Source organism: Zosterops lateralis, assembly GCF_965231275.1.
Source record: "Zosterops lateralis genome assembly, chromosome: Z".
Taxonomy (NCBI): Eukaryota; Metazoa; Chordata; class Aves; order Passeriformes; family Zosteropidae; genus Zosterops; species Zosterops lateralis.
The window spans coordinates 56,208,191-56,235,820 of record NC_139800.1 but is presented as its reverse complement, the minus strand read 5'-3'; the positions used below and the strand labels follow the sequence as shown (position 1 = coordinate 56,235,820).

Below are 27,630 nucleotides of genomic sequence, written 5' to 3'. Positions count from 1 at the left end.
TGACTATTTTTAAGATACAAGAGTATGATATCCTTAGAGGCCTGTAGTTATCCTTTGTAGGATAACTATTGCTGCAGTAGATATTTAAGCCCTGTTGTACCTCAAGGAGTGTTCTAGCAGAGATTTTTTTTCTCCTTGCTCTCAAAATTCATGCTTATCTGTGATACAGCAGTCAGACATGCTGACTGCAACATGCAGAGTCAGATATCACAAGCAGTGCAGCTTTTTCTTTCAGATGACAATCCCATAGTGTAATAAATGTATATCACAGTCAGGCTTCTCGTGGTCCTTTCATTCTCATTCACTCTCACATGAATTTTCATTTCAGTGTCACAGAATCAGCACCATCCATTCAAATCAATGTCTCATTCAAGCCCTTCTTTTTTTTTTTTTTTTTTTTTCCCTTTTTTCTTTTTTTTTTTTTTTCTTTTTTCCTTTTTTTTTTTTTTTTTTTTTTTTTGGTACATTATTAAAATAAAATTGTTTCATTGTAGTGTCAAGAAAATGCATGTTGATTTCTTTTTTTTTGGTGTCTCCCAAAACTGTATTAGTTTTTAAAAGGCATAAAAAGGATCTTATTTACTTTTCTTGTTTTCTCCCAGTGAATGTCCCTTCGACTGTAATGGAGGCCATGTCCAGACAAGACACCCTACAGCCATTTAATAAAAGTAGCAAACTATCCCCTGCCACTCCACAGCGATCCGTAGTATTTCCACAGACTCCGTGTAGCAGAAATTTTTCTCTTCTGGATAAGTCTGGGTCCATCGAGTCAGGATTTAACCAGATCAGTGTCAAAAACCAACGAGTTCTTGCAAGCCCAACTTCAACAAGCCAACTAAATTCTGAGTTCAGTGACTGGCATCTTTGGAAATGTGGGCAATGCTTTAAGACTTTCACCCAGCGGATCCTCTTACAGATGCATGTGTGTACACAGAACCCTGACAGGTAAAGCCCAGGCTCTCTTTATTTCTGTATCTACTCATAGCCAGATCCACTGCTTTCTTCTTTTATCAAGCTGTTATCGTTTTCAAAATCAAACCATTATTATGAGGAGCCTGTATGACATAATTCATCTGCAGCTGCGTGAAGTAAGCTGATAAAAACTATTTCTTGCCTTCGCTATTTGTAAAAACATTCAGTGCCTAAATGTGCAGATAAAAGGAAATAGTTAAGGATATAATCTTGTTTTTAGAATGGTTTGGTACATCTGATGGAGGCAACAAAATAGAATGAAAATTTATGAATATCATAGATGGAAAAAATGAGGTCAAGATAATGAAAAGTCTCTCTGTCTTCCAAAGATAATCTAACTTGCTGCTCAGTGGCTGTCACAGTCATTTCAGGGTTCACCTATAGTGTGCAATGCGTATGAACTTAATTAAGTACTAAGAGGTAATGAATTGGAATTTTTTGCTTAGTACTATTTTTCTTCATAGCATGCAAACCCATAAATCGTACAAAGCTGTCAAAAGGAAATACCTACTCCACCAGTGATGTGGAGGAAAACAGATGCCACTTATTCAATAAACTAATATCCACACAGAAGAAAAATGTTGACTAGATACCTCAGAGTCAAAGTTGGTTTGAAAGTTTGTCAATACAGAATTTTATGGCTGTGAACTGAGGATGAAATTTAGCTGAACAAGTGAATTAAAATTTCAGGTACTCTGACCGGTGGCACAGTAAATATAATGGAACCATTATTTATGAATCAAAGCTGGTTTATTTGACAATTTTGATAGCTGGCAGGACAAAAGACAAAAATCAAATTAATTCAATAAAAAAGGCTGCCCGTGTTTTGTCTCTTCTTCAGCTGTGAAGAGTTGAGCAGAACAGCTGAATCCCTGGAAGGCTGTTCTAAAAGCAGCATTTAATTGTAAATTACAGTTAACAAAACACTACCAAAAAATAGCAAAGAGTGAGTCTGTGCATGTGTTTGTCTGTATGTCTCTGTCTCCTTGTGTAGTTTGTGTACTATCTACATGTACTTGTGTGATTCTGTGGGTATGCAGAGAGTAAGTCCATTTTTCCAGAAGAAAATTCAAGCATTTTAGGGGCTAATTAGATCCCAAGTTAATATTCATAAAAATTAAAGAATTGATAGTATTGTGAAGGCAAACAAGTCCTTTCAACATTTTTCTGGATTTTATGCTGTCCTCAGCAGAAGCAAATGCCTTGCTAAGGAAGCCATAGGACAAAACTGCCTAATAATTTAAGTGCCACAATATAGAATGTCTGCTCTCCTACATATCATGGACTGCTGTGTTTCCAGTATTAAAGCATCCCAAGCATATTGTAAAGTGTAAAATGGTGCATCCATCCGGAAGAATCTAGAGACTGGAAGAGGTATGTTGTGAGGCCCTCCACATATTTTTTTCAGTGGTTCGTCCAATCAGGTGTGACACCTAGATTCCATTCTTTACTTGAACCTGTGTCTTCCTTTATGAAGAAGCAAGCCGCAGATAATAGTTAGTGCAAGAGGAGTCTCTCTTAATGGCACTATTCTTCACTCTAAGTGACAGCTAAATATTCATTTTGTCAGAGAAAGAAAATGAGGATGAGTCTGTCTTACCATTAGATCTTCCATCTTGGAGGTGAGAGATTAATTTTTCTAAAATAAATTTTACTTTATTTATTTATTTATTTATTTACTTCTAAGATGTTTGTGCCAAATATTGTCTGAAACACAGGCTGGATTTCTGGTCTTCAGTTTTAAAAGGGAACATTCTCATTAGTAGGGTGCTGATTCATGGTGTCTTACCTCTCAGTCCATCCTGTGCCTACCCAGCCAGCAGCTTCCTCAGGAAAGTCTGGAGCATTGTCATCTCAGAATACTCTAGGGCATAGTAGGAAATCATCTTGCTATGATTAAGGTCATTGCAATTCATTTCATATTTGAAATTCCCACAAATAACCGATACTGCCCTAAGATCCGCCTTCTCATATCCCTGCTTAGAAGCCATTGCTGTTTGAGCTTACATCACAGGAAACTTTCTGTCTTTTAGCAGGTACCAGTTACTTAGTGATAGAGTGTCTAGAAAAAGTGGCCTTTGGTTTCTTAAACATAATGCACTTTTCTAGATGTAAAATTTTTACAGTGTTGTACAAAATTTCCAGGAGACATGAAACTAAGGTATGATTTTTGAGAAAATACCTGCTTTCCAGCCCAGAGTACTGGATGCAACTCTCTGGGTTTTATTTCTTCAATGACATCGGCAGCACCACTCCAGCTGATAAACAACTCCTCATTTATTGTCAGCAATTTGTGAGCACACCAGTCATTGCATCTTTGATGTGACTGAAGCAGCAGAGCCTGTAGTCTCTAGGAAATAGACTTTAGTCTATCTGTTCTGGCTTAGTATTTGTTTTGCAGCAATGGTGTAGGGAACACACCTTTGAATCTACCCAGGAATCCAATTCATGGTCTGAAATTTGAGAAAACAGACTGCTTGAAGCTTGAGAAATCCAAACAAAGATAATACAACAACTGAGATTAAGAAAACATCTAAATGAGACCAGACATACAACAGGCCACAATATACACAATTCCATGAAGTAGTAAGAAATAAATAATCCTTATTAATCCTTATCTGCCTCCTTAACAGGCAGATCACTTAAAAAATAAAAATAATTTAAAAATATTATGAATTCCAAATAGGAGAAATTATTAAAAACACTCCCTGTGCTTTTTATTTCAAGATTAAATTTTTAATTTAAAATAGCCTTTAATTATTTACTGGTTTATTTATATACTTCTCCCATTTCACCAATTTTTTTAGCTTTCTTACATTTTGCAAGGCTTCTCTTTGAAATAATGGTATTTAGGGTTGAAGTTGGTGTGGGAGAAGAAATTTAAATCTGTAAAATCTTGAACTCAGGGACCTTCTGAGACTTTGAGACTTTTTAAAGCCTTGACCAGACAGACGCAGTTTGAGAAGATATATCTGGAAGCAAGAGTTGAAAATCTATATTAGTAGGATTTTTTGTTTGTTTGTTTATTTTGTTGGTGGGTATTTTTTTAAATTTAATATTATTATTGTTATTATTTCCTCTCTTCTGCAGCAGAAATTCCCAACAACCATGTTTGGAAGGCTCTAAAGGGGGGTAATGAAAACTCTTTATTACAATTAACAATTTTTAGAAAAGTTGATTCGGTTTTTTTTTAACAGTAACCACTTTTCTGATAATGACACAGCCTTTTTTAAAGACATCACTCTTCCATATCACTGTCATCACCAGATTCAGGATACATTGGCTTTGTGGGGAAGCAGAAGGCTACAGTTCCCAAGAGTTCAGTGTGGCATATTTTATGTACAACCAGTACATCTGTGTGATATACATTCTCATTGATTGCCAGATATTCAAGCTGAGAATCTTGAGGGAAAGAACACTCCATAAATGTGTTCATGGATGATAGATTATGGGTGTGATCTGGCACTCAAAATTCTCTTTAGTCAAAAGATACTATTATACTCATGTTTTGCAATATCACCTCCAAATTAAATAGTAAGCTTGTTTTGTTTCATTTTTCTTAACAGGAAGTTGAAGTTATCAATTTAATAGATGTTTTTCTCTAAGATCATGGCTTAGTCCATTTTAAGTTTATATTTTCATTATAGGTTCTATGTCTTTGACCTTGATGCTCTCTCCAAGTCCTCTAATTTATTTGAACCTTTCCAAAACAGACTTAGAAAAAATATGTGTTTTGAGCAAGAGTTGTCTATTTCTGTTTATTAGACATTGCTTAGTTAAAGTACACTTCATGTTGAATTTAATGCTGCTTCTTGCATAATCTTTTCATAAAGGTTTGGAAGTGCCCAGTACTCAAAACTAATAACAATAACAGGTGTACAGAGCAGCAACTCTCCCTGACAGTTGCTCTCTCAGAAGCTTGCATATGCTCCAAGCATGCTGGCTTTCTGCTTTTGTAAGTTTCTTCTCAAACATTTGTAACAGATGATTGCAGAACTTCCCAGCAGGTCCAGCTCTCCCATCCCTGCTGCTGCATGGTGCCTGAGGTGCTTGGAACAGCAGCTGTGCTGCCTGAGGGGAAGACCAAGGCAGCAGGGGATGTGGAGTCCAGAGACAGTGAAGTAAGCCACCCATGGCTCTGCTGATACTAGGGATCAAGTGTGCAAGTTGGCAGGATCCTGAGATGTCATTTTGTTATCAGCCTTAATTCAACTTGCTAGAAGATGTCATTCCTCAAAAATACCTTCCTGTGAGAGCAACTGTGACCTAGCTCCTCTGACTGCAGCTATGCTCTTAAAGATGTTCACTGTATGAAGGCCTGGTCCTGAAAGCTGATGCTGGCCCCACTTCAACCTGCCCTGCTTGTGGAGTTTCTTGCAGAGGCTGTGGCGTGGCAGCCTCCACCCTGTACCAATGAGAAACACTGTCCTGAGTTTAAGGGAGCCCTGTGTCCCACTCTTTGAGATTGTGAGATCAATCACCTCTTCCAAGCCCAGGAGCAAAGAGGAAGTCAGGCAAAACCACCAGGATGCCTGCATGGATGAATGGGGAACTCCTGGATGAATTAAAATAAAAAAAGGAAGCCTCCAGAGGATGCACGCACAGACAGGTAGCCTGGGAGATATACAGACAGATTGCCTAAGCAGTCTGGAATCTCTTCGGGACAGCTAAAGCCTTGCTAGGATTAAATGTGGGCAGGGACATCTAGGACAACAAAAGCTTCTGTTACACAACAACAGGAAGACCAGGGAAAATGTGGGCCCTCTCTAGAAGAAAGCAGGAGGCCTGGTGACCTGGGACATGGAAAAGGCTGAGTAGTCAGTAACTTCACTGGCAAATGTTCCAGTCACACCACCCATGTCACAGAAGGCAAAGGCAGGAACTGGGAGAATGAAAAACTGCTAGCTGTAAACGATCAGATTGAAGACCATCTAAAGATCTTGAAGATGTGCAGGCCCATGGGGCTTGGTGAGAAGTGTGTCCTGAGAGAAATGGTGGATGAAGTGGCTGAGCCACTGTTATATTTGAGAAATCATGGCAATCTGGTAAAGCTCCTTCTGGTTCTAAAAGGGGTAACATAACCTCTATTGTTAAAAGAAAGACCTGGAGAACTACAGGGCAGTCAGTCTCACCTCAGTACTTGGAAAGAGCATGGAACAGATCCCCCTGGCAACTAGGTTAAGGCACGTGGAAAAAAATGTTGTGACTGATGACAGCCAACACAATTTCACTAAGGGCAAATCATGCCTGACAAATTTGGTAGCCTTCTACAACAGTGTTTACAGAGTTAGTAAATAAAATATAGAGGCTGAGGTCTTCTACCTCAGTGTTTGGATGTAGCAGCCTTGTCTCTAAAGGGACATGGATTTATTTGATGGTCAGATCTCTCAATGGATAAGTAATTGGTTAGAAAGTTGCACTCAAAAGAGTTGTGGTCAATGGCTCAACCTCCAAGTGGAGACCAGGGATGTTCCTCAAGGGCTGCTATTTGGACTGATGCAATTTAGCACAGCAGTGTTTACTGGAGACGGGGACAGTGGGATCAACTGCACCGTCAGCAAGTTCCCTGATGACACCAGGCTCTGTGGGGCAGGTGACATTCTGGAAGGAAGGGATACCATCCAGCGTGACCTTGGCAGGTTGGAGAGGTGGGAGGACTGTGCGAATGTCACAAAGTTCAACAAGAGCAAGTGCAAGGTCTTGAATTTGGGTCAGGGCAATCCCAAGCCAAGTGCAAGCTGAGTGGAGAATGGAGTGAGATCAACTGAGAAGGACTTAGAGATGCTGGTGGATGAGAAGTTGGACATGAGCCAAATGTGCACTTGCAACCCAAAAAGCCAAATATGTCCTGGGCTGTTTCAAAAGCAGCATGGGCAGGAGGTGATTCTCTCCCTCTATTCAATTCTTGTGAAACCCCACCTGAAGCACTCTGGGGATTCCAACATAAGAAGGATGTGGATCTGCTTGAGAGAGTCCAGAGGACAATCCCAAAGATGATCAGAGAGATGAAGAGAGCTTGAAGAGAGCTTGTTCACTGTTGAGAACAGAAGGGCTCAAGGACACCTTATATGAGCTTTCCAGTACCCACAGGAGCCTGCAAGAAAGCTGGAGAGAGACTTTTTGTAAAGACATTTAGTGATAGAACAAGGGATAATGACTTTAAACTGAAAGAGTGCAAATTTAGACTGGATATAAGAAAAAAATTCTTCAGTGTGAGAGCAATGAGACAGACTTGAAATTTTCCCAGAGAAGCTGACCATGCTCCATCCTGGGAATGATCGAGGCCAAATAGGATGGAGCCTTGAGTGGAAGGTGTCCCTGTCCATAGCAAGGAACTGGAAACAAGGTGGTCTTTAAGGCCCCTTTCAATACAGACCATTCTATAAATCTATGATCATGTTGTTTTTTTACTTCTTAGTTGTCAACAGGGAGAAAAGCACTTTCAATCACATGCTAGTCTCTCCTTTCAGCTGGTGCTTTTCTAGCTCTTTCTGAGGGAAAAGAGTGCTGTGCTGTGCTATTTTGTCTCACTGGACTAAGAGAGTTTCAATGACAAAGTTACGAGTATTCAGGAACTCACTTTTACAAGCAATTTCTCTTCTAAGAATTGCACTAGAATTCCATATGCCCCTTGAAAAAAGCAAATTTGCTTCTGAAGATGCTACACTAAAAACCCAATCATCACTAAGGAAATAATTTGAAAATGCAGTGGAAAATAATGATTGGATTTTTCAAGTTCTAAAAATTCAAAGACTTAATGATTTATGATGTAGAAAATAAATTTATAACACTTAGATATATTTAGGAGTCAGAATTTGGAAAAGATATTCTTTTGACAGAGGAATAGTAAAAGACAAATAAAGCTATATCAGTTTTGCTAAACGAAAATCTAGAAAGAATTAATCTAAATGTGCAGCTGTTTTTCAGTAGCTATTCCAGATGAAAGCATATGGATTTTTCTATTATCTTAAAATGCTTTGTACAAGTTAGGGGTTCTACATTCCCTGCCCAACGCATGAGCTTTGGTGAGGTTCAGTAAGCCTTATAGGGAGGCATGAATTTTGTACTGGTCCCATACATGATGTAGTTTCACCCAGAAAAATATCAACTGCAAAATTAAGAAAATTTTAAGACAGGAAAAGACATCACTAAAGAGCAAAACCATTCAAGAGATTGTCTAGCTTAAAGAGTAAAATTTATTTCTTAGTGTTTTCATTTTGAAAAATGTGTCTTGAACAACCTGGAAAAGCTCAAAGTATAAATTATCACAAAACCTGAAAATATTACATTAGAATTGCTCTAGAATTTCACTTTAGATTGCCTGTGTTCATATATGGGCCATCATATAGTCAGAAACTGTAGGACTATCATCTCTAGGAAAAGCTGATAGATTCTAAATGCCAGTAAACCTAGAGAGCTTATCAATAATGGGTTTAATAACAACAGTAAAACTTTTCCAACAGGAATTTTTTCTTTGGGGTAAGTAGATTTCCTTTCTTTAAGCTCAAAAAGAAAGATGTGGAACTAAAAGCTCCCATGTAACTAGGTGTTTAATAAAAAAACTTTAGAACTATTTTGATGGCTGTCAGAACATCATTCTCATCTGCAGATTGCTATAATCAGTTTAGCTGTTCTTAACTATAACTTAAAATTACTATCTGGTAAGATTTTGATTCACATGGATACTGCAAAGCTCAAGAAGGTACAATTGATTATTCCAAGGAAATGAGGTTTTCCGAGCTGGGAGTCCAGCAGTGGATTTTTGAACATACAGCCTATGAAGACCAACATTTCTGTCATTTTGTCGCTGTTCGTTCTTGTCTGCAAAACTCTGTTATAGCGAGGTCACCAGCTTAATTCATTGTCCCAGTGCAGACAAAAGTGATGGCAGAAGACATAACTGCTACATCAAAGGCAGGCGTGCTCTGCCCATGTCAATGTGCTCACTGAACCAAGCATTGCTCCTGCTCAGTCCTTCAGCACTGCATTCATTTTTTTTGAAAAATAACATATTGATTTTATTTTCTTCCAAGAAAAAAAAAATAATTCTGAGCACAGTAAAATGGTTACCAGAGAATAGAATGATAATTTTTGTACTTATTGATGTAAATTTTTTCGCTCTTTGAAAAACAGTAGTATCCAAAAGTTATCAGAAGTTGACATATTTAAATCCACAATTATGCAAATTAAAGCATTTTTAAGTATTTGAATGCATTTTAAGGCTCTCATTTTAAAATTAATTTTGCCTAATGTGTGTCATTTTTCTAAGCTTTAAAAAATTACACATTTTAATTTTAATTAGAATTACCTGATATAAACAGCATAAATGTATCCTCTGCAAAGAGAAAGAAAACTTCTTTAATAGTTTTTCTCCCAAGATGTAGATGAATCAGAAAAAATCAGTCAAAGTGATCTAACAATAGGTAATTTTTTTATAGGGCTTATTTTCTTGAGTGTAAGCCAGTGAAATCTATTCTAAATATTTTGTAAAGAAGGCATTTCTTTTGAGCCAATGAGCTTATATTGTTTGGCACCACAATGTTCACTTATATTTGGTTTGAAATTTTGACTGTTTACAGACCAGTTACAGTGTGAATTTTCACTGCTTTAAATTAATCACATTGTTTAATTTATCATTTAAAAAAATAAAAGATTAATTGGTTTTATGTAGCGTTGTATCATTTTTTGTGGTTGCTGTTAAAAATAGATAACCAGAGGCTAATAGATGTTAATGGTCTCTTTCACTATTAAAAAAAAAATCAATGTTTCTCAGATACAGAATATATTATTGCATTGTTTTGCTTAAAAGTGTTTTATTACTGCATTTAACAATTATCTCTGTTTTACCAACTCTTGAAATTTCATACCAAATTTGATAAATATTTTCTGTGCAAATTGACTTTGGATTCCAAGAAAGGTGAAAACTGGACATATTGCTTCTTACCTTCCAGTAAGAGAAACAGATAAATACTTTCTTGATTTTGGGTGTGATTTTTTTGTTGCTGTTGTTTGTTTATTTTTGTTTGGTTTTTTTGGGAGGTTATTTGGTTTGGTTGGTTGTTGGTTTGGGGTTTTTGTGAATATTGTTTTACATATATCTATGTATCTTTAAGGGCCATATCGTCTAAATTACCTTTCCACAGCTTTTATATATTGCTTTCAAACTTGTTGGAAAGTAGCTAGATTTTCAAATGCAAGTAATTAAAATTGTAAGCTATTGAGTTATTGATGAATACTGAGCTATTAATCAAGCTAAAAAATTCTACAATCAGGGTTCAGTGCTCTGAAGCACTGTAAAATAATAGTATTTGTGTTCAGTCATGCAAGTAGCCACAATTAAGCAGTTCACTTGACAAATGAGATAGTTCACTTTATTTTGCACTTAATTGAATTGTACATGCCTGGTCACCATTGTCTCTTTCCCTTTAGTTTTGGTTTCTAGCCATTTAAACATATACATTTATTACAGAGAGAGCAATTAAGTTGTGGTGGCCATTGGCTCTGGAAATGCAGACACCAAGAATTAAAATGTTGTTAGGGTAAAAATCATTTTTATCCCTCCAGAAAAAAAAAAAAATCGTAATTTTCTTAGCAAAACATCTGATAAGCATTCAGGATTCTGCTACTAATTTAAAACAAATGGGAAATGGGAAAAAACCCCATAGGGTGTTGATATTAAGCCATTTTTAACAAAGAGAAATATATAGACATGATTTCTTGGCATTTTATTTTAGTTAGCATTTCAGCAGACCAGTCTCACATTGCTGTCTTGTATCCTTTTTTATCTGTGTTTGCAGTCCGCTTGTTATGATTCTGAATTTGTAACATATTGGTCAGTTTTGTGTGTTTGTTTGTTCTGTTTACTTTTAACAAGATGTGTTGTTGAAAATGTGAGGTTTGAGTTTTCTTTCAAGATCCCTAAAAAAGGCATTTTCAGTCTGGATGGGAAAAACATCTTAATAAAATGTAAAAATTTTCAACTGAAATAAGAAAACAGAAAGATAATTGTAATATATTGGTCATTTTTTCCAAGTCTCTAATTGAAATAAGTGATCTCTAAAATTACCTCCAAAGCAAGATGAGGAGTTCAATTGTGAACAGCTACAGAATACAGCTAGGATATACACATAACCATCAGACATGCATTTGTAAGTAAGGCTGTAGCTGGCACCAACAGACAGAGGATGTCATGAATCCCTCGGCTCCAGTGTGTGTGGGTATTTTTTTTTTATCAAAGAGTACCGTGTTGAGTTTGAGAGAATTAAGCAGGCGTATGATGTGCAGTGCAGCCTCACTAGTTTGCTGAATTATGGTTTGTGGGCTCTCATTTAATTCCTGCCCAAGAATTTTGCATTTGTTAAAGAGACTGTGAAGTTTTGGGTATGTGTTTCCCCAAGAAACAGCCAGAGATGTGCACCCACAGTTCTCTTTGGAAATTACTGGGAGATCAGGAGCTCCCTTGTGTGTGATTTCCTGCTCATGCCAGCAGAAAGCACTGATGGCATGCTGTTTCTCTCTCCCATTGCAGGCCCTACCAATGTGGTCACTGCTCCCAGTCCTTCTCCCAGCCCTCAGAGCTAAGGAACCACGTTGTCACGCACTCCAGCGACAGGCCTTTCAAGTGTGGCTACTGTGGGCGCGCCTTCGCTGGTGCCACAACACTCAACAACCACATCCGGACACACACTGGGGAAAAGCCCTTCAAGTAAGTACTTGAAGCCAGCGGCTTTTGCCAGCTGAGATTAGGGAGGGAAATGCATTGCTGCTGCTCACTAGTGTCACCAGCACTCGGCAGAGGTTCCCTTGAAAGCCAAGGTCAGACCAAAAGTTAAAACATCTAGTGGTGCTGTTAAAATCAGAATTCATACGGATTTGATTTTGGGTTTCTTGAAAGCCTTGCACAATTTTCCATTCTCTAATGATACCTTGATTGTTTTAACTAAGTGGCAAGCTGCTGCCAGAGAATCACACCTAAAAATATGATCAAGACTGAGACATGCTATGAGAACATTATTATGAGTTTTTGATATCTATATGCTGAGGTAGATGGAACTTCACTTAAAAGCTAATTTGGCTCTAGTTATATATGAGGGGCAAATATGCACCTTCTTTTAGTCTCAGAATCACTGGATAGAAAATGTAACTCTGAGTTGCGGCATAAGTTTTGAAAGATCATAGTAATAAATTGATAGTGTTCAGATGTCCAAGATACAAGAAAAAAATAAGTCACCTAATAAAGATGATTTTACATTAAACAGACTGTTAATTTCTGAAGTTTTTAATTACTGATATTAAAGCTAAGCACATATCTGTCTCAGAAATCTTCCAGCAGTGCTCATTTCCAGCCACAGTGCAGCTGATCCAGGTATATTTTGCCTTCTGTTGTGAACACTCTGCCTACGTAACAGGGAGTGTTCTCCAAAGCAGAAGAAATATATCCCACACTTATGTCTTTGTCTTGGCTGAACTGACAGGCTCAGAGTGTGTGTATGTGGTCAACTGGAGTAATTCCACCTAAGATATTGATATCACTTCTTTTGAAAGCTTCCTGGATGTTCCTAGGAGGAAGGGGAGTAAATGTAGAAGAAGGTTTGAGCCTCTCCCAGTTCTTTGAGTACTGTCTGTTCTCTGTCTACTTTTCTTTGTTTGTCTTTTTTTTATTTTCTGCTTTTGCCAAACTGTGCTTTTGATCTGGTTAATGTAAGAGAGCTCAGCCATGGAGCCTGTCAGAATCCCTCATAATGAGCCCAACAGAGATACTGGTGCACGCTTTGCCTCCATATAAGGTTGGAAGGAAGCATGGCCCCCATACATGTCTTTGCTGGGGCAAGGGGACAGAGCCAGGAAAAAATGCTGCATATCCAGTACAGAAGAACTTGCATAGCAGAAATCAGGGCTAGGACAGTGTTGTAGGAGGGAAAACATGGAAATTCAGAGCACCTAAATATCATCTTCTTTTGAGCCAGTCTCTTGAATGCTCAGAGCCCACAGAAAGTGAGCCAAAAGTGGTGTGAGCAATCAGATTGATTTTATCTAGTTGCTGTGTAAATAGATTTTAGTAATTAATGGAAGAGGTTTCCAGGTCAAAATGGAAAATAGATTTCATTTAATGTTAAGGTGTTACTTATGTGTAACCTTGTTGGCTCCACTTAATTTTTTTCCTTAACATCCTGTTTTTGTCATGTTTCCAATAGATCTGCTATTTTGCCCCATTTAGAGTAATTTTTTCCCCTTTGGTTTACTAATTTTTTCACTCTTTTCCAAAACGGGCTTGATTACAGAACAATTTTATTTGTGAAAGAGCTTAATGTATGTCATGCAACTAACCAGTGGTCTGGGATTTGTTTCTTTGTTTGTATTTTTATTCCATCCTGCTCATGTGGAAGCACATAAGTATTCCAGGACATATCTGACTAATCCTTAAGTTGCTGGACTGAGCAACAAAAAAAAAGTGTATACTTTGTCCTGGTTCTTTATGATGTATGACATAATTTCAATTGTGCAAGATGTTTCTTTAGTTTCTTCCTTAACCACAAGAAACAGTAGTACCATTTTCTCTCTGAAAGGCTTGTTTAAGTATTGGCAGTAGGCTGACTAGTAACTTCATGTGAAGCTAAAACTGGAGCTGCAGGTCTTCCCATTCCTGCTAGTCGGATAAGAGCACAAACAAGCCTTGCTCCTGCAAGCTGTTCAAAAGGGCAGATTTGTCTCTCTTGCAGGATTGCTTGCATTTGAGAGAGGAGTGGCAGAAAACTTATCAAAAAATCAATCTACTATCTCTGCTTGAGGAAAAAGAGAGAGCTGCAGCTCATCTTGATGTCTCATCACTGTTTAGATCCTCCTTTGGAAAAGAGGTGTACAAGATATGGTATTAAGAAAGTTTAGGAAAAAACCGTCTACAAATTCAATTAAGCAAGAACTATAAATAGAACAAACAAAATTTTTGTCTCTTGATCATGCAATTTAGGTTTAAAATGTTTGTTTATGAAGGAATTTTGAGTGTACACTTACCAAAAGAAAAACCCAAGATGGAAAAGCCCACTTGAGACAGTGTTTCTGTACCTCAGAGAAGTTTGTATTTGTGGTGATGTACACTTGTCTTCTAAATAATGTTTTTAATATTAGAAAAAATTGCCATGCATGGATAGTGATAAATTAAATTCTAGCTAATTTATTTTCAAAATAAAAAGTTTCATTTTGAAGGTGTTACTAGGTTCAATTTTAAATGTGCTTCTGCTGTGAATTCAATCTCATGATTTCTAATGCAGCAAGGCAGCTATGTTCATAAGTAGCATATGACACTTCACAGTGAACATGGATCAAGTCAGATATGTTAAGCACTTAGTATGTTTCTATGCGTATTATTTCCAGAAGCTGGTCTTAAAAATGGTGAATATATGGTGACACTATTTTAAAAAATATTTCAGATTAATTGTTTTGTAAGAAGACATTTGGGATTGGTTAAAAAGCTTTTTCTGTGAGAAGACATTTTCTTTGTAGGTCCTAGGTAACTTTGGATGTATGGTGGAAGACTTTGCTATTTGCTTTTCATTAAGATAACAATGCTAAGTGAGGTTATCTGTAGTCGGAACTTTAGCTGAATTTGACTTTTCATGTCATCACGAGCTATCAAGCCAGCCTCACCACTGTAAAGTTTTTGTGTATTCTTATCTTACTGAAGTCTCCACTATGGCTGCTAGTCTGGGAACAAAGCTCTTAAGTAAATTAAAATGCAGGAGAAAAAGGAAAATTATTTGTCACCCCCATTCTCTTAAATTCTCCCCCACTACCTTCTTCTATTTCAGCAAAATTAAAAAATAGCGAGGGGACTTGCCTGCAGAATCAAGGTTATGCAAAGATCTAGTATTTAGGAGTCAACCCAAAAGAATTAAGAGGAGAGATTCTTTCAGCTTGCAATAGCTTACATTTTTTTACATTGTTTCTTACTGAAATGCAAAACTGGGGAGCATTCATTTTAGGTTGAATATGTATGTTGTACCTGCAGTGACATCTCAGTGTTGTCAAGAGGGATTCTTTTTGGTTAATATTTTTTCTTGAATTTTTGATACCCTTCCAAAGGAGTTTAAAATGTAGTGTTAAATGTACTTGTTGAATGAAATCTTAAAATATATTTTGAGAGTATCAAATTAATACTTTGCAATTAAAAAAAAACAGACTCTCAGCATTTCCTCCATCCAAAGCCCTTCAGAGAGGTTGACATAAATGTGCAAATTAAACCAATCCTCTCTATAATCCTTACTGTCAACGTTTTGAAAGCACTATGAAACAAACAAGCAGATCCATAACAATGAGGGCTATCTAAACAAAATTGGAAACCCCAGTACTGTAGAAATATCCCAAAACTATTGGTGCACTTTGTGAACTTAAGAACAATTCTGTTTACCACATCTACCCAAGCAAATCATACCATAAAACCTTGTGGCAGAGTGAAGTCTTGAAGCTGAGGAGATGGAATGCTATAGTACATTGTTCCCTACAATTAAATTGTACACATACATTGTAAAAGAAGGTAACATGGATCCAGTTTTCACTGATGGTACCTAATTTTTTGAGGACTTTGGAATTGCTTTTGACCTATATGCTGTTTAAATTATGGGCCTGTTTAAATTCCATTCAAATGCCATCTGATGGCCCTAAGTGGAAATTAAATTGTATCTTGGTTAATAAGTGGCATTATTACCAATACTGGTATCTACAGGGCAGGTTTAACCAAAACTTGGTATGTCTAGCATTCAGGCTTGGGCTCAGCCCAAGGGTTGGTTGGTGTGTGGTCACATGAGATATAGACTCTCTTTCCTTTCAGACAATTTTGACTGCTGTTCAACTTTCCAACACGACATTAAACATGTGTGGGTTACAGTACAAGAACATGCACACAAAACCACACACATGCTCACCAATCTCATGGACAGAGTTAATGGGAATGGTTATTCTGCTATGATGGACTGGGAAGGAATGTTAGTAGAGGGAGAGACTGCATCACAGGGTACATCACAGTCCAGAAGAAAAATATTCCTGCCCTTCCTCCCATTCCTACCTACTGTGAGACAGTAATGCTGACTGCTGTGACACTATTATCTTCACCTTTTCTATCAGTTTGTATCCAGCAACAACTTCTCTGGACCACATTGAAAAGAGGAATCAGGAGCCTAATACAGATCTCTGCCCATAAGCCAGGTACTTATATATCAAAAACTATGGTCCTGAAAGCAACACCCACATCATTTTTAAGTGCCTAGAAAATCCTAGGCACCTTGGATACTATCTGAAGGTTATCCAGGTACAAGAGAAAGACAGGGAAATTAAGTGCCTTGCCAGAGGCTTTATTCTGACTTTTGCCCAAGGGCTGTGTAAGTGCAAAAATCACAGTTTGACCAGCAGCAACGCTTGGCACCCACAGCCTTCCTATTCATAAAGGGTAGACGCTTGTATTGAGGGATTTATCCTTTTTCTGTTCTTTCTTTAGCACCCTTCTTTCCTGTGCCATTATGTTAGTGTATCAGCCTGTAGCTGGGAAGGCAGAGCACTCCCACCGCAGAAGAATCTTGTGGACAAAGGATGGGAAGTTGTATTTTAAAGAAATATGGTAAACCTTGCTCAGCACTTTCCCTAGCAGTGTAAGGTGCTGAGTGAATGCTTGCCCAAATCTAGCCCCCCAGACAAGCTCCAGACAGGGTAAGGAGGCCTGCCACAGCAAATTATTTCAGTGGGTAGCACTGTCTTTTGATCACTCTATAGCCTTTATCTAAGTCATTAATGGTGTCTAGGCATCCTGTTAACCCTGTATTTTGTTTATTTGGCCAGGCTCTCAAAATCAGGGGTTGCCACACCTGATTTTATAGGGTTTTTTTTGCAACTGTATCACTTACAGCTTAGTTAGGCAAGAATCCAAGCCTCCTATTACTCATCAAGCAAAGTACTTGTCGTTGTAGACATCAAAATAACAAAACTATCAAGTTCAAGTAGTCAGTAATATCTCATACAGACTGTTAACCCCCCTTGCCATAAAATTGATTATAATGCCTCTGTGATAGATATATATGTATGTATATAAAAATAATACAATAATTTGCAAGTTTGTCAGGCAATGAAAGGTAGTATATTTTGACACACTAATCCAGTAAGTAATCAGTTTTCTAATAAACAATCAGCAGTGCACTAATGTGTCATCAGCACTTCAGGAGCTCTGGAGAGTGGATGATCTGCACGTAGACATTAATGAATACCCCAAAAATCATTAAGTAATCAATACTTCTGAGTTATTTTCATTGAGCTGATAGGTCTGATACATTAAAGCTGACATTTTACATTTGTCAAGATCACAGTGCAGTTTTTAACAGTGGCATAGGATTCTAAAAATATTCCATGAAAGAAAATCAAGGAAATACAACTTAAAAGTGTTGACATTTTAGATTGGCACAGTAACCTGGATGAACTACTCTGTAACATCTGTGCTAAATAGTCCTGAAGCAGAACTTTATCACTAAAAATTATTTATGCGAAGAATACTCACAATTATACATATGTGTAAATATCTTATTTTTTATAAGCAGATCACTGACAGTTCACTTTCTATCATTCACATCAGTAAAGAGAGAAAGATTAAAATGAATTGCTGAGTCTGTTATTTTCCTCACTTCTTTGAAGGTGAAGAATTCATTGCAGTGATACTTTTATGAAAATCATATTTGGAGATAAAATGTGACATGGTAGCATTAAACCAAAGATGGCTTTTGGAGCAAGTACCATAGAAGAAAGATCTGCTTCTATTTTAGTGGTGGTTTCACATTTGTTTAATTTTGTTTGCTAATTGGGAGATAGGATTTTGGGATAAAAAGATAAAATAGGTTCAATTTAAAAGTAAATAGATAGTTTATTAACATATAGTAAGGAAAAAGAAAAAATGAAACTTATAAAACATTTTTTCTTGTTTGTGAATCATCAAACACTAGTGTCTGATTCTAGTGTTCAGAATGCAAATCAAGAAGGCAGCATTTGGGAGATTAAATACAGTATTTTGTCTTTAAGGGCAGGGATGAGGGATTAATTCCAAGGCAACAATAGCCCCTATTCTGTCCTCTCCAAAGTTCAATGGATTTGTTCATTCATTCACGCACTGTTTTTCTTGCAGGTTATGGTTCTCTAAGAGAGGACAGGGCAGAAAGAGAGACAAAATGAAAGTGAAGAAACACTGATGGCTGTTACGAGTTTTTGCTCAATCTACAGATTTTTCATATAGTGTGGATGTTCACAGATAATTGAGTAACAGCTATCTCTGTGTGCCTTTTTAAAATGAATGCCACTGCATGATCAAATCAGATAAACAAAGAGTTTGCTCTTGTTTGAGGACTGAAGGATTACTTCTTTGTGATTTCTCACCCTCCAACAGGCAATTGTGGATTTTATAAAAGCAGAAGGTGAAATTCTATTTGTCATCAATTTCTCTTAGAGGATACAGAGCAGAAAACTGCAGACAAGCTGCCTCTTTGATGGCTCACTCCTAAAAATCTCTTTTTGTTCTTTATCTATTTGAACTGACAGTGATCAGAGCTACAGCAGGACAGGCCTCTCTGGAGAAATCACCTTCCCCCTGTCTATTGACAGATTCCTCTGTTCTGAATCAGACAGGCCTTGTCCCATCATAGGCATCAAGGCCTTGGAAGTAGCCACCAATTAAACCTCTTGAGCCAGTAAAATCTGAAGCCACTTTTGAGTGTCTGTTCTGATTAGGCAGGATGAGACAAAGCCCATCACCCCCCCTCCAGAGCAGCTCCCTGGTCTCAATTTTCTCTCTTGCCTTCACCAGGTGCGAGAGGTGTGAGAGGAGCTTCACACAAGCCACCCAGCTGAGTCGACACCAGAGGATGCCCAATGAGTGCAAGCCAATAACAGAGAGCACAGAATCAATTGAAGTGGATTAACTGATTGACTGGTTGGAATTAAACTGCAAGGAAAGTCATGATTAAATGTCACGGACACTTAAGCAAAACCAAAGATTTCCTCTGAGCAACTTTCAATCAGTCCCAGAAAACCAAAAGCAGTAATAAAATAAGTAAGATGTTAAGAGATATTGATCCTGGCATGGAAGTGAGACCAGGAAAGAGATTATTTATTTATGACTAGGGATGAGTCTTATTTCAATTGACAAGTTACTTGGGACTGCTAACATTTGAAGTCCCTTCATGTATTGCTTTAATTCGAAAAGCCTTTATAATTGTTATTTAATGCCAAAATGAGGGATCTCAAGGGTTCTTCTGCTCATAGTTATGACTGAGAATGCACATGGACTTGTTTATTGTTGCACCTTTTTTTGTAGCATGACTCAAAGGACCCAGATGTAATCTGTACATTTGGCTGGGCTGGGCTAAGCTGGTTTTGACATGGCTGTAATAGAAATTGCTGTGTGGGATGGAAAGTGATCATGAGCTATACCTGGGTCAGTGTCAGCCGCCTCAGACCAAAGGGCATTCCATTTCCATAGTCTCATGCCTCACACTGTGTGCACTTTTTCATGCAAGTAGTTTGCATTGGCATTCGCATAGATATTCTGAGAAAGAAAAAAAAACCCAAAAGAAAAAAAAAACCAAAAAAAAACCAAAAAAAAAGAGGAATGTTGTATACTTGCAAATATTCATTATATAGAGAAACAAATAGGAAAACTGTGTTAAATTAATAGAGCTTTCAAATTCAACCTAATAGCTATGAAAGACAGAGGTGGTAGAAAGTTTTTTAAACACTAAATATTCCAGTCCATGTGTAAATCATATTACAAGGAGCAGAAAACCACGAAGATACTTTTGGTTGGGGGAACTGATTTAATGTAATGTTGATTTCTAGGAAAACCAATCAGAAATCCAAACTATAGTCCATTGATATTTTTAGTCTGTTATCTGGATCAAATTGGAAATGCTCCTGTATTAGATGAAGCTTTCAATACAGTTGGGTTGAACTTCAAAACAAAAGATAAGTCTGAATACAGATACTTTGTGAATTTCTTGGAGGCTTTATAGCATTCACTTCATGGAAATTTGGCTGGTACCATGAATGAAAGAAAGCCAAAATATTCCCAACATAAATATAAAAAGCTCAGACATCATTACATTGGTCTGATTTAACAATTTCCGTATTGGCTTTTTTCCATGCTTTTATCCATGAAGTATTTCAGATTTCACAATTTTGTCTAATTAAATTATATTTTCACTTTTGGAGACCAGTGGCTTTTGTTTATATATTGATTGTCTCAATGCTAGAACTGTAGATTGATAAAAATGTTTTAAAAAAGGGAAAAAAAAATGAAAAAAAAATGAAAAGAAAAAAAAAAAGAAAAAAAAAATTAAGATAAAAGAAACAAAATCACAACCACCAAGAAGCAAAACCTTAACAGTCTGAGGTCGTGCTTTACTATATGGTAAAACTACAAAATAAAATTGTGGAGAATATGGGGATGAAAACAGAATAATTCAGTTTTGTACCAAAACTGAAGTGCTGAGTGGCTCATAAGGGCTCAGTTGATTATATTAAATATTTTAAACACATTTATGGGGATGATTTTAAATACTTAGAGAATAAAGTATCCAGTTCTGTAAAGGGCTAGACAGAATCAGCTACAAATTTAACACCAGGTTCAGACCATTTATGAATTCTGCAAAGAGCTCAAGCAGAAAAGGAGCTTACAATAAAATTCAAATGCATTTAAAAGGAATTTAAAAGCTAAGACATCCATACTGCATGATGTTCATTTATTATATTCTAAAAACTACACTGCAGAATATGGAGTTTCCAATGTTTTGCAGGGAATTACTTCAGGAGTATTTGTGTTTGGCCATTAAAAATGTAAAAAACATTTGTGGAAAAAAATTTATCATTGTTCTTAACAATTACAGATTATCTCATAAAGAAGCTTCATCCCTATGAGTTTTCAGCTCTATTTCTGAGTACAGAGATATGTGGAGTGAGCGATTCTGTCACCTGCCTGATTCTATCCTCAAGACTATGAGAAACTCTTAGCTACTATATAAATGTGTTTGTTTGTGTGTTTGTTTTTTGTTTGTTTGTTTTTAGGTTCATGGAAGCATGGGAAGCTGGGTAGGAAGACTTGTAACTTAAAGGTGACTATTTGAACATTGTTTTGTTCCTAGCAAAGTTGATGAAACAGAATAAACCAAAATAAAATCCTAAACCTTTCAGACACTCATATCTGGTAGTTCACATTTTCCCTTAAGTGACTTAATGTAGAGTAACATTCTGGTAGGGCACCAACTTTTTGTTAACTATTTGAACAATATCTATTTTTGTTAACTATTTGAACAATATCTATTGATCATTTCTGCAAGCAAACAGAAAAAAGAACAAGAGATCAGAAAATTTATAAATGGAGTAATTGGGAAAATGTCATGCTCTGAAAAGCAAATGTGAGCTATGTTAGATCAGTGAGTTGTGCTGTTGCATTATCTAACCATGCTCTCATGGTCAGGGGTGAGGCTTGTAGCAGTGAAGAGCACTCCACTGTATTTGAATCCTGTGGTGCAAATAGTACCTAAGAATGTGCTTACAAATATTGCAAGTTCCCTGCTGACTACAGGTAGGCTTACTTGTATGTTTTCATTTAAACCTGTCTAAATGTTCTGCTGAATAGGTTTGAAGTAAAGGTCAATTGTTTCAAGATTATACTGGATTTTTTTTAAATGCACTAGAGTAGTATGTCTGCAGATCTTATTTTTTTTTCCTTCCAAATAATTCTCTCTAGTGTAAATCACTATGTTTTTCCATATGCCTAAACATAATTTTAATTATTGTATTATTTTATACATTGCATTTTCACAAGAGATTTGGCAGCATACAGAAGTAATACAGTGAAAACCCACAATTTCATAGAGGCATTTTCTTGAGTACCACATTTTGCCTTTTGTTACAGTATGGCAAATGTAAAACCAACTTGAACAAGCTAAAATACATTCTAGGTTTGGACTAAACAGAATTCAGCTCCTGTCTGGAATCCCCAAATGCTGAGTGAGTTTCAGTTCATGTATCAGCAGAACAACTGTACATTTAGGTTCTATTAAGCATACAATATGTGTTTGCACACAGTAATCTGAAGCAGTAAGTGTAATACAATTATCTTTAAATGTAGTGATTATGTGCCTGCCATTTCAGAATTTCTGAAGCACTTGGCATCTCTGTTTTGTAGTCTGGTAAAAAAATACAAATTTTTGGATTTCGATTTTTTTTTTTTTGTCCAACCCTGAACATGTTGGAAATCATATTTAAAAATCGTGCCTAGTTCTGATTCTTTTTCAGTATGGAATTAAATTTTATATGTTCATAGAGTTACACTTTTCAGAAAGACTTTAGGTCCTTTATAAACCTGCTTATAGCCCCTAAAGATGATAGTTTTAAATACACTTTGATTTTCCTCCCATGAAGAAACCTGAATTGGAAATAATACAATAATTACAGCACATTACGTACTAGAAACTTACAAGAAATTATATCTATACTTTTACTTTTGGTAACATCATCTCTGCTTTGAATTCATATTTATTTTTTTAATGGTGCCATTGTGTTATGTGATGCTGTCTTATAGCTGAAAAAATGGTATGATTTCAAACAAATAAATAGGAGAATGTCCAAAATTAAGTCCTCATTGCTTTTAAGAGTAGTTAAGTTGCTCTGATTTTTAGATATTACAATTCAAATGCTATTCTGTTCCATGCAAGTCCTTTCTGTGGATAAGATTCCAGAAAATATAAAAATCTGGGATGGCATGAATGTTCTTTTTGTCCTACATTTTGGAAGTTTCAACCTCATCAAGTCAATCTGAAAACATCCATAAATCCACCCTATAGATGTGGACTATACTGAAGGGGTCCTGTGTTGTAATAAACCCAAAAATGACACTGTAATTAGAAATATCAACAGTTTGCTTGCATTTTTTAAACTTCATAAAATTGCCTCTTTTTTTACTGTAAAGGACCAATTAAGTCATGCATGTAGCTGTATTCTTGTGATATCAAATGTAAAGATTACATTGTGTTTAAATGAAACAGGCACACATTTAAAAGGAAGATGAAGAAATGTAAATATATTTGATTAATAAAACATTTCTATTACTGTACCCTAAGACTTTGTCTTATCTTAATATTACTTATGGAATTTTGTCTGTGTTCTGCAGAAAATCAGATATGCTTGAATGCTTGTGCATTGAAGGTAGCCTCAAATAATCAGCATGCCTTGCTGTAGTTGTCAACAGCTTCCAAAAGGTGTTTTCAGCCATTTATGATGTAAATAATGCATTATTATTATCAAGTTTTTCTGTTCTGCCCACTCGAGTCCCCAGCTTTTTTGTGGTTGATGGCTTGAGTAATTTTCAGTTACCTGAATCCTGATTAAAAGGATCACCATCTAGTGGACTAAGACAGAATTTCAAACTTCCAGTTGATGTGGGCTCTGAACTCATTCTTCAGAAGTCGCTCTAAAACTGTAGCTAAAAGCAGTAACCATGCTCCACTGCAAAGGACCCTCAGTGCCTTTTTCAGCATTATTTCACTGCCACTGTGTGTGTCGAAGAGCAGCGATTAGTCCGCTAAGTTCCACTTGAAAAAACATTACTTGAGTATGCAAAAAATATGTCTGTTTCTGTCATTTTTCATGTTATATGACCTTTTACATAAGCACAAGAACCACCATAGTAGAATAATTGTGCAAAACTACTGTATTTGAGAAAATACTCAGGTAAATCGGCCAGCAGACTGCCTGCTGATTTGCAAGTAGCAGGGATATTCAATCATTCAGGGCGAGTTTCTATACATCCAAGGAAAGTTCTTTCTAACAAGAATTGTATTGAGTCATGCTATATGAGATTATATCACCAAACCCACATAATCTGTCATGAGCTAATGAGACACAAATGTCTAAAGGGGGTAGCGAGTGGAGGAGTCCTTTGGCTGATGGCCCAGGCTATGATATAGAAAAGTCCTGGGGTCCACCACCTTGAAACTCTTTGGGTACATGATTTAGAAGGGGTGAGACTCAGATCTAATATTTTTCTTTTATCTTGTTTACTGAACTTTTTTAACAGCACTGAGGACCAGCACTGTGCTGCTTATTTAATTTGTCTCTGAATGTGTTCAATGAGATCTGGGGAAGAATCAATGTGATATTAAAGTGCAAAAGACAAGGAAAGCTAGATAGCATCAGTTTTAATGTTTGGTTTTTCCTGGTTTTTTTTTTTCAAATAAAGTGGACACTTTCTCCCATACAAGTAGGCAAGACATCAACAGCATCCCGGTCACTGCACACAGTGCTGAGGTAACTCCCTTGGCACCAAATGGCATCTGCCAGTTAAAGCAAGTCCAATGACTTCTTAACACTACAAACCCAAGCTACACTTGAACTGATGGCACGCAGATCTTGAAGCTGCACTCTGACCTCCATGTAATGAGTGTTGATTTCCCCGTCCTCAGACTTACTTGCTTCCATAATTGCTAAGAGACAGGCAGCAAAACATTTTGAGAGCATTTTGGCCAAACTCATGTTCCATGGTTGCAGGGGGTCTGGCTTTGAACTAACCAATATAATGCAGGGTCCTTAACATGCCCAGATGTCTGGTGAAAATAGACACCAACTATTGTACAACAATAATTAGGTGCCTCAAAATTAGGCATGCTACAAGCCAGTGCATCAGAGGGGGGCATTATTTTTCTTCTCAGTATTTCCTGATGGCCACCCTGAGGACAATCCCTGACCAGCTAGTCAAGGGACAGCCGCAAGCAGCTGCTCTGCTCTAAATCTGAATCACTGATGTAGATGTAAAACAAAGAACAGAGATATCTGAAACAACCACAGGTGATTTCCTACTCATGTAAGTACATCAGAAAACTAATGGTGTGGAAGACCTAGATAACCAAATACAGTTGGAACTGGTCCAAGGACATAGGAAGGGAAGAGGAACATACAGTTTATCACCAAAGGAATCAAAATCTTTGGACTCAGTGTGTCCCATCTTTGAAGAAGGCATTGACAAACCTGGACTTTTTTTTTTTTTTAATTACAAATAACATAACTTTAGAGACACTAGCTGTCTTGGAAAAGGATATTAGTGAAGCCTGGGCCATCCATTATGGCTGTAGTTGAATCACTACTCTTGTCCCCAGTGTTGTCTTCTCCACTAGCCACAGCAGATGAGTGTTACCAATACTTCTCCATGGATTTAAACTTTTTCCAGTCTTTAGTCTTCTTCCCCCTCCCATTTTGCCTGTTATAATTTTCATCTATTATACTTCTATTTTTCTTTTCCCCTTTGACATTACTGCATTCAATCATTCTTCTCATCTCTAGAGTATCTCCAAATAAGTTTGCAAATGACCAGAGAAGGAATTTGTATTTGTTTATATTGGCACAACAAGTCACAGAAATAATTTTTTTTATAATCTTAGCCTCAATAGAATGAGTCAAACTATAACACTCATGCAGAGTTTTCAACCTGGAATTTATTTTTTTTTAGGAAGCCAAGAACATTTTAGCCTAAAGCACACACTACAGAGATCAAATAATTCTTCTGGAAGCTATTTAATTTTTTTCCCTTTTTATTAGCCTTATAACCGGACAATTGTTTTCTGTATTTCCCATGACATAAAAGTAATTATATATGCAATAAGTAAAAATTTTCATTAGAAAAATGCTTTCTATCAAGCCAAAAAAGAGTGCAATAAATCCATCCACTGAGCCATATTTGTAATGTCTATATGTTTGTTTGGATCTCTCTTAATTATATTATTTTTCTTTAAAATATATAAAGCAAATTTCTTCTACTTATGCATAAAATTCTCAAGAATTTGGATTAGATATTGCTGTAATAGTAATTGCACCATAGTTCTGCACAAAGAAGTACTGCAGCAGTGTCTGATCAGTCCATGATAATAACACCATGTAACTCCCATCTCAGTTTTTGGAATATCTTATGTGACAAAGATATATGCTCCATGACCACAGGCAGACACAACTGAAAAGAGTTTGTTGAGCTTGTTTATATTTAAAACCTAATGATAGGAGGGTATCTGCACTTGTTTGCGTTTGTCTTTTTATGGGAGGTAAGCAGGTCTGAGGCACTTAAGCTCTGAAGGTAGTTTAGAGCCGTATTTTATCTGCCCTCCATTGTCCTAGTTTTGCTTTGCTCTGTGTTAATAGCAGAGCTCCTAGAGAAAGATCTTCCTTCAAGTGCACATTATCAATAAAGATTTTTCAGACTAATTTTCATTTTTTCCTCTCAGAATTTGCTCTATAGAAAAATAAAGGGTTTACTTGAAGTGAGGGGAAAAAAGAGACCCTCCCCCCTCCCCCCCCCCCAAAAAAAAAAAAAAAAAAAAAAAGGAAAAAAGAAGAGAAAAAAGAAGAGAGAAATATCTTCTGTAAGTTTTAGGGGAAAATAATTTAAAACATCTCTATAAAATGGGCTGATTTATGCAAGATTCCTCTCTTCAAGAGTTCATTTTCATCTAAAAATATTTCAAGAGACGCTTCCTGTTTAGATCCAATTACTAAGCAAAAAATTAGTAACATTTTTATACTACAGATCATGATTCTCCATAGAATTTAATGGCTGGTTCTTCTGTATAAGCTTTTGAATAACATTGTTGATTTTAAAATCATTGTTTTACTTTTTACCATGGCTGCAAAAATACTTTATCAATCTTGCATGGTCATTCATGTCTTAATTCACCCCAAGTTAAGTCCTAGTGGAGGGGATGCATTGTGCACATGATATGTATTAACAAGTTATTCTGTAGATTATGGAAGAATTTTAAGCCATGTGTGGCTTTTCTCTTCCCTCTCCTTTGTTTGCTGGCACCTTTCTAGTTTAGTATTTTCCTGTGTTAAATGAGGTTGCTGGTTAGCTCCCTTTCTGCCAGCAGCCTAAGCACAAGGCCTCTTTGCCTACAAAATCCCGTGGCAGTCCCATGGATACTCCAGTAAGTAGCATGCTTCTAGTATACTTCTAGATTGTCTTCAGATGTAAAAATTCCCAGATTTGGCTCCACCCCAGTAAAAGGCAGGATAGCTTCCTTTATATTATTGGCTTGTTATCTAAAACAACCCCACGGTAACGATCCAGATGTTGGTTTTGGTTTTATTTTGTTTTCTGTTTTGATGTTGCCATCATGGAAATTGTACATTTCAGAAATTGTAGAAGAGGAAGGGAATCTGCATCAATCTTAATTTCTTTGTGCCTTAATTTGGTTTGTAGTCCTCTCACATTTGAATGTATCATGAGCAGCACAGGTAAAATCACAGGCACCAATATAAATTACCAGGTTGAATTACTAAGCCTGAATATAACAGCACAGCATATATGTGTCAATAGTAAAGACGTTAAAAAATATCTTTAATTTCTATTATAGCAAAGCTGAGGTATCACTACACTGGAATATTTTCCTAATCCCTGCAGTTTTTACATGTGTAGTAAATTAATTGCTAAAGTACCTTGAGTGATGGCCTCATGTAAATTTCTTTTGGAGGGAGGGGAGCTGTTTTTCACAAAACGCTCAACCTATTCAACCTACTTAGTGAGGCTGAGATGATGCAATCTATCCTCAAATCTGTCACAACCATAGCTGTAGTCATTTAAAATAACCAATCCAA

At 36.7% G+C, this 27,630-nt stretch overlaps 1 protein-coding gene across 1 annotated transcript in view; it reads left to right on the top strand.

The window, feature by feature from the left end:
- The window catches only part of PRDM6 (PR/SET domain 6), a gene marked incomplete at both ends in the record, with an annotated part of 73,505 nt that extends 54,591 nt beyond the window's left edge, over positions 1-18,914 (top strand). Inside the window, 3 exons of the mRNA XM_083883820.1 lie at positions 603-945; positions 11,501-11,677; positions 18,800-18,914. Of these exons, the coding sequence (XP_083739946.1) occupies positions 603-945; positions 11,501-11,677; positions 18,800-18,914 (635 nt within the window). The remainder of the gene's footprint in view (positions 1-602; positions 946-11,500; positions 11,678-18,799) is intronic.
- Between the last annotated feature and the right edge of the window lie 8,716 nt (positions 18,915-27,630).